This window comes from Crocuta crocuta, unplaced genomic scaffold, assembly GCF_008692635.1.
Source record: "Crocuta crocuta isolate KB4526 unplaced genomic scaffold, BGI_CrCroc_1.0 scaffold138, whole genome shotgun sequence".
In the NCBI taxonomy this organism is placed as follows: Eukaryota; Metazoa; Chordata; class Mammalia; order Carnivora; family Hyaenidae; genus Crocuta; species Crocuta crocuta.
The window spans coordinates 1,811,867-1,819,472 of record NW_027532585.1 but is presented as its reverse complement, the minus strand read 5'-3'; the positions used below and the strand labels follow the sequence as shown (position 1 = coordinate 1,819,472).

General features: G+C 53.5%; 1 protein-coding gene across 4 annotated transcripts in view; it reads left to right on the top strand.

The window, feature by feature from the left end:
* The first annotated feature begins 484 nt into the window (after nucleotides 1-484).
* PLPP4 (phospholipid phosphatase 4) overlaps nucleotides 485-7,606 on the top strand; it is a 120,158-nt gene continuing 113,036 nt past the window's right edge. For all 4 annotated transcript variants that reach the window (XM_077779486.1, XM_077779485.1, XM_077779487.1 and 1 more), the window contains exon 1: nucleotides 485-584. In XM_077779486.1, the coding sequence (XP_077635612.1) occupies nucleotides 529-584 (56 nt within the window). In that variant the 5' untranslated portion in view covers nucleotides 485-528. The remainder of the gene's footprint in view (nucleotides 585-7,606) is intronic.

The window sequence follows — 7,606 nt, the reverse complement described above, 5'->3', positions numbered from 1 at the left end:
TCCCCCCTTTATTCCCCGTTTCACGGCGCGGCAGCCCCAAAGCTGCTGAGGGTGGGGGTCAGAGGAACCCCACCCCAGGGCCTGCCTGGCGCTGGTGGGTTGGTGAGGAGCCAGGCTCACCTTTGCCCCCAGTCTGTGTGCCAGGGCTGTGGAGCCTGGCTGGCAGTTCCTGAGGGCAAAACGAAGCCTACTAGTGTTNATGGCGGGGGAGGGGGGACTTTATGGAAAATAAAGGGAAGAATTTCAGGTTGGAAAGGGGTAGGGAGAGCAAAAAGCGGGAGGGAGGGTGCCGGGGCTGCCTGGCCTGAGCATCCCCCCCGCGCGCCCCTGCCCCCTGCCCACGTGCGTGCGTGCGCCGGGAGCCCGAGGCCGGACAGCGGGAGTCGGAGGCCGAGCCCGGAGCCGCAGAGCAGCTGCAGGCGGAGACCCAGCGAGCGCGCTGCCCCGCGAGCAGAGCGCANTCGAGCTGCGGGAGCCGCCGAGAGCACCAGCCGCCGCCGCCGCCCCGGGAGCTGCTCCGGCCGCACCATGCGGGAGCTGGCCATCGAGATCGGGGTCCGAGCCCTGCTCTTCGGAGTGTTCGTGTAAGTAGTGGCGCGCCGCGGGCGGGGGCGCGCGGACGCGGGGACCCACGGGCCGGGCGTCCCTGCGCCCCAACTTTGCGCCACCGCGTCCCTTCGGGGCTTGGATTCGAGGTCTCCTCCCCGCCCATTGCCTGGGATGTGCCCCTACGGGACCGTCCTGGTCCCCTTCCTGGGACCCTGGGCGCGNACGAAGACTCGCTCCCATCGCCACCCCCATCGCGCCGGGAGAGGGACCGGCCGCCGCTCGGGGCCCCTCGCCGGCGCTTGTCGCCGGCTGCGCACCAGCTGCCCGGGGAATCGCGGCGGCGCCCCTGGAAGCGGGCGCGCAACCTCGCTCGCGCTCTCGGGAAGTTTCTCCTCCTGTGCGGTCTTCTAAGCCGACGTTTGCAGTCCTTCCTCCTGGCCCGTCTCCCATCGCCCCTCGCCGTGCGCAGGGCCAGGCTTGATCCCCTTCCGTGGCCCTGGCTTTGGCCCCCGGGGTTCAGGTGAGCGTTTTCCTAGGAGACGTTTGCGGTACTTCTCTGGCTGGAAAACTGTTGCTGCGGAGGCGGGGAAGTCGGGGGCCGCAGCCCGAGGTACGGGCTTCATACGCCCCGAGCTCAGCGCGGAGCCCTTGTCCGCTTAGGGTGCGGGCGGGCGCTCTTGGGGAGAGCAGCGAAATGCCCCTGGTGGCCCCGAACGGCTGGGACCTGGAAATAGCGATCTCGGAAAGAGGAGGGGGCTCCGGGCGCAAGCCCTTTCAGAGATGTCTGAACCCCAGGGCGCCCCGGTGACCCGCTACCCGCCGGCCTCCCGGACCCGAGCAGCAGAGAGCTGTCGCCGTCTCTGCCCTCTGCCTTTCAGATCCAAGCCTTTAACGCCAGCTCAGACCCACTCACCGTCCCCTATGAGCTCTGGTCAGGCAGGCGTCGCACCTGCACTTGAGCCCGCGTTAGCTGGTCAGGTTCCCTTTCCCGCTCTGCGCGTGACTTGTTTTCCGGCACATTTGAAATATTAAAGTTGCATGAACTTTCTGGACTTGCCAGGTTCTTTTGAAAAGCCCGTGCAGCCATTCCAAACAGGAGGCCCCTCTCTGGATTTCTGCCCCAATCTGGAGTCATTGATGGCAGGTGGGAGGCTGTGAGTTGACTTCTGTTCCGTGCAGCCCAGGAAAGCACATGGGAAGAAAGACTCTTTCTTGCATGTTTTTCTTTACTGGGGATTAAATTCATCCTGAGTATTTACTCACACCGTCATAAAGGGTGGTGAGTTCCCCAGATGCAGGCAAGCCCCCTCTCCCAGCTTCTGACTAAACACTAAGAACTTCAGTTGGGTTTTGATGCATTTGAGAAAACAGAAAACACTTTTCCCTTCTCTTACTCGATCTTTCTACCTTTGGAATATACATTAAAACTAGAGATTCCTGTGTGGTCTGGTGCGGCCAGATCTGACTAGCAGATAGGCTGGTCCCATTACATTATTATGTGATAGAAATGATCAATAGTATGCAGTGCACAGTAGGATTCAACATTTGTTTCGTAGATGTCTGTGTGCGTAATGCTGAAATAAAGTGAGGTCGGCCAGTAGGCTGCCTGGTTTGATTGCTGCTGGAAATTGTCAGCTAGTGAAAGGGTCCAACGGTATGCAAATATTTATATTGGCTTCCGATTTCCCTTCAGATACCCCCCCAGACATTTATGAGATGTTTACAAATACATGACGCTCTGTGCAGTGGCTTTGAAAATGTGATAATTACTGCTTTAGGTGCTTCTTTGCTTCCTCAAAGAACGTTCTGTAAAGATCAGGCAGTTTTCTATTCTTTTCTCCGAAGTTCCCCTTTGTATTAATTAATGGGGGATCTGCTGTTACCCAGAGGGAAACATTTGGGCATCGATGGTGTTGTGGGATGATTCCCTGATTTCATATCGGTTGGAACTCTTAACAGTGTATCCAACTTGTGGCTCTTTTACCTGCAAAGAGGAGCTTTGGTATCAGTGGGACACGGTCTGGGTGGGAGTCTTCGATGTTAAGAGGCTGTTATCATCAGGCAGAGATAACGACTTCCGGAAGGACAGGCTGTGCGCACACAGATACAAATGACCCTTTGTTTCTTAGATAAGCTTCTGGTGAGATGACAGAAGCTGGATTTTAGGGGGAGGTTTGTTCTTTCTTTCCCCAACGCTGGTCTGATGGCAAGATTTCAGTGGTTTGTACCCACCTGGGCTCATGAAGATGGCGGTCTCCGTAGCAGAGTGTGGTTGAGAAGGTCCTTCTGGGCGAGCTGCATCCGCTCTCTCTGCAGCTCGGTCCAGCGTAGCCGATAAAATTCACCCTCTGCCTCTGCTTGGTATATGTACCCTATTTCTCAGGGTAAGAGAATAATCTTTTTTGAGGGGAGGGGAGACACCTTGCTCCTTTGCAAACTTGTGCCTCTGGGAGGACATCACCCATAGATTCACCTGTTCTGGGATTATATTTGCTCTGAGTGAGAACAACACCCACTGCCTGAGGCCCACATGCCCCTGTAGATCTGAAGCGAGCACTAATGAAATGCAGTTTTGGACCTTGAGGCCGTGTGGGGTGATATACTTTTCCTTTCTCCTTAGGGAACAGGTTCTCTCTCTTTCTAGGCCGGGTTTATGCTGAGGTTTGGTGAGTCAGGATCCCAAGAGAATGCTCTCCAGGAAACCCCTATAGATCATCCGAGAGGTGTGTGGTGTCTTCCGGGTGGCCCTGACCAAGAAGTTCAAACCACTGGGAAGAAAATTAGTAATGAGTAATGCAAATCAGGGCAGGCACATAAAGCTCAAGCGAACAGGGAATAAATTGGTTAGAGGAGCCCAGTGTTTAGGAGAAATCAAAGTACAATGTGTAGCTTTGAGGCTGCGTTTAGTGCTCAGAAGCTTGCCTGGAGGCCCTTTTGCTCTTATGGAGTGTGGGTAGAGAGAAGGAACTTCATTGGGCTTGCTGTATCCACTGCCCCCCAAGACTCCAGCAGATTCTGTGAGCTTTCGTGGACCTGCAAAGCCAGCACCGGATCTCGGGGAGCAAACACGGTGTGAATACAAGCTGGTTAGTCAACAGCCCCGCGGCCAGTGTTAAGACTACTGGTAGTATATTACCTCCACTTTTACTGCCATCACCAGTACAGTAAGTGCCATTCATTGCAGGTTTATTATGTTCCAGGCAGTAATGAAGATGATCACACATGGTATTTAATCCGTACACACACTCCGTGAAGAGGGCATGTTGGCATTTGTGTTCATGCATGAAGAGGCTGGAAGCAAAGGCAGATTAAGAAACCACCCAAGTCACGGAGAGAATACGGGCAGCCCCGAGATCCAAATCTAGATGCTTCTTCTGCATTATCTGGACTCTCAGTCACCTCGCTATGCTGCTTCAGGAAAAATAACAGCCGGCGCGGGGCACACAGGAGTTTACTATGCATAAGGCATCGGTGGGATTTCTCGTCTCACCTCCCTCGAGGTGGACACTCTTCATTCTCCCAACTTTACAAACAAAGAAACCAAGAATTAGAAAGGATAAGACGCTGGCTGGAGGACGCGCAGCAGGAGGTATAATCTGGATCTGAACAGGCGGCTGAACTCCATGTCCCACAGCCACCAGCCGCAGAGATAGAACGTGTCCGGCGCCAGATTCGGGAACTAGAGCAGAAGTGACTGCGTCCTAGAAGCGATCCCTTACCGTGACCTGTTGTCTCCAGAGAAGCAAATGACCGGCTGGGGATGATGTGTGGGAAGAGACGTCACTCCGGTCCTCACAGCGGACTCTTAGGATGGCATTTCAAATGGGCAGGGGTGGTAGTTAGGGTTCCCGTGCCCTGAGACACGGGATTCGGACATGTTGCAGATTTTGCAGGGTCTTCCTTAGTCTTTGGAGCCCAGAGGGTGAGGTGTAAGCTTGCAGGTCCAAACCTAAATGGTAGATTAAAGAATTGGAGGGCGGGATATACTTTTGGCCATTGTCCCCAGGACCTCAGTTCATCCGGAAAACCCTTTATTTGTAGCACTGCAGAAAGAGCTCTGGAAATAAGACAACAATCAGAAATGCTGATGGAGGGGGAAGGTGAGCTACCTGTTTTCACCTGTGAGCCTGGGTTCCCTGGGGTCCCTAATCCCTCCCTCCTGTGGCTTCGAGTGGCCTCCTGTCTGGGATGTCGTCTGGGAGCCGTGGGTCACTCAGGGAATGGATGGCCTTTGCCTCAACTCAGACCAATCCTGTGTTTTTCTTGGAGCCCTCCTGTGCGCGAGGCCCGTGCTGGGTGCTGGGGGTGTTTGAAGGAGGAAGGCTGGGTGGGTGCGGGGAGGGCTCCTGGGAGCTCACAGGTTGGCTCACACGCAGCGGACCGCTACCTGTTATTTTCCCCAGTGTAATCGCTGGCTTTGAAAGTTTCGCCTCCCAACATTTTAATCGTCCGTCCAGGTGACAGCTGCTTATTTGGCACCTTATAGAGGCCAGCACTTGTGCTAGTTATTTTCCTTCCCCTTCATCGGTACACCCTGGTTGGTATCATTCCAGACAGACACAGGGCAACTTGGCACCTTAGCTGGTCCGGGCGATTTGCTTGAGGGCACGAGCTGTCAGCCCGGGTTTCAGAATATTGACAGAAACGAACAGATCTTCCATTATTACCCCAAAGAGTCCTGTCTAGGGCTTGAGGCCAAGGGCAGTTGTGGTAGTTAGAGCAAAGTGCTCAGTTTACTGAGGAGGGAGGGTTAATTAGCCCCGGGAGGGATGGGAAGGAGGGGACGGGTGCCAGGGAAGGCTGCCCAGAGCTGGCATCTCACCTGAGTCTAGAGCACCGAGTGGCAGGTGCAGAGAGCCTGGCCCAAGGACATTCCTGTGGACAGAATGTCCTGGAGCAAAGGCCTGGAGGTCTGGAGGCACATTTTGGATGGGGATCAGGTCACAGGGGGTGGCCTTGGCATAGAGTATGGGTCTGGAGGTGGCTGGTAAGGGTGGCAGGGAGTGAGTCTGGGACAGAAATGTGGGTTGGTCTCTGTGCCTGCTGGGAAGCGTGGACATTCCCTTAGAAGCAGTAACTGGGGAGCCCCGGGGGTTTGAAATGAAAAAAGCATCGTGCTCAGACACTTGCCCGGTGGTGGAAAGTGACAGCTCTCTTGGGCACGCAGGCCCTGTTTACTTTTGTAAGTGACAGCACGCAGTTCTGCCGCCACTGCTGTGCCCCACTGTGTACGCTCTCTGGGGGCCTGTGTTTTATTCCGCCCTGCGTTGTGGTCCGCCGTCTCCGTGGCTGGCTCCAGACTGCCGTCATTGGATTGTGGGGGCTGTGGCGAGATCATCGTCTGCTTTGCTTTCTCTATGGTCCCAGCCAGGCCTTGTCACCAACGTGGTCTGTGCCTCATAAGTGCTCACCAGATTGCATTCGACTTCTGATGGCCATATAGACCCCAGGGCAATCTGCCTCGGTGCAGAACGAGGCTTCCTAAAGGGTGGTTTGCTGACCACCTGCATCAGACTCTCCTGGGGCTCCGTTCAGACTTCACGGAATCCACGTATGGAATGGAGCCCCCGGGAATCTGCATTTTCAACAGGTGCTCTGTCTGTCTGCCACACTGGGGAGCTACTGACATGCAGCCTGCACCCTCTTGTGGTGGAGGGTCTCCTCTGGTTCTTTTCTGGATGACCAGACTACCCTTCCCCAAACCCTACCATTAGGTGGGGCCACATGGAACGTGGGTGTTCCATAGGTGGCAGGCTCCGGGTGAGGCGGCGTAAATCCCTTTAGTGGCCTGTTGCAGCTGTCGTTGTCCCCCGTTGGGGCGAGCACGCAGCGATGTGTTGAGATGGCAGAGCTGTGCCAGAGACGACGTGCCTGGAGAGTCATAACGTTGGCAGTGGACTTCGTGGGACAGAAGGAAACTTTTTGTGTTAATGACGATTTGGGGGATTGATTAGCTACTGAAGCACTGATCTGTTCCATCTGGCTAATGCACTTGGAATGATTTTGCTTGCTCTCTAGAAACGAAGAGTCAATTGAGGCAAAGTGGTATGATGAAAGACCATGGACTTTGGTGCTAGACAGGTCTATGTTTCGATTTCGGCTCTGCCACTAACCAGCAAGTTGCCTAAAATCTCCAAACCTCGATTTCTTCATGTGGGAAAGAGGAACGATACTTTCTTCACTGGATGTTAGTTGATAGATGCTTTTTTTTTTTTTTAATAATCCCTATTCTTAAAAAAATTTTTTTAACGTTTATTCATTTATTTAAGAGACAGAGTGGGAGAGGGAGAGAGAGAGAGTGAGAGAGGGAGAGAGAGAGAGAGAGAGAGAGAGAGAATCTGAAGCAGGCTCCAAGCTCTGAGCTGTCAGCACAGAGCCCAATGCAGGGCTCGAAATCACAAACTGTGGGCTCATGAGAGCATGACCTGAGCCGAAGTTGGACACTTAACTGACTGAGCCACCCAGGTGCCCTGGTAGATAAGATGCTTTAAGCACCTACAGTACATAGAACAAAAATTAGATGCCTTCTCCCCACTTTTGTGAATCTGTGTTATGTATAGTGTCTGAGAATAGCAGTGTAGCCTAGTGATTGTGACCGTGGCCCTTGGCATTGGTTGCTGAGGCTTGAATCTTGATTTTGACACTTACTAGTTGTGTGAGCCTTTTGGGAAAGTGTTTATCCAGCTTAGATCCTTGTTTCCCCCTCTGTTCCACAGGAATATTAGCGGTACCCATGAACGTAAGGCTTGGGAGTATTAAATGAGAGAGTATTCAGCTCATCATGGGTGCCTAGTAAAAGGAAATGTTATTACCGTCATCCTTTTGTTAAGGTGAATCCATAATGTACACTAGAGAGAAACACTATAGGTAGCTAACAACACTGTGATTACAAATGATTTACTGCAGGATTTCTATAAAATAATATACTTCCTTAAATACATTTCACATGATTCCTTTAAGCTCCCTTAAGGCAAGGGTGTAACTTGAGCTCATGAATGAGCTCATTCAGTGAGCCGTACCCCCATGAGCAGTGTGGCCGGCTCACTGTCTAACGGGG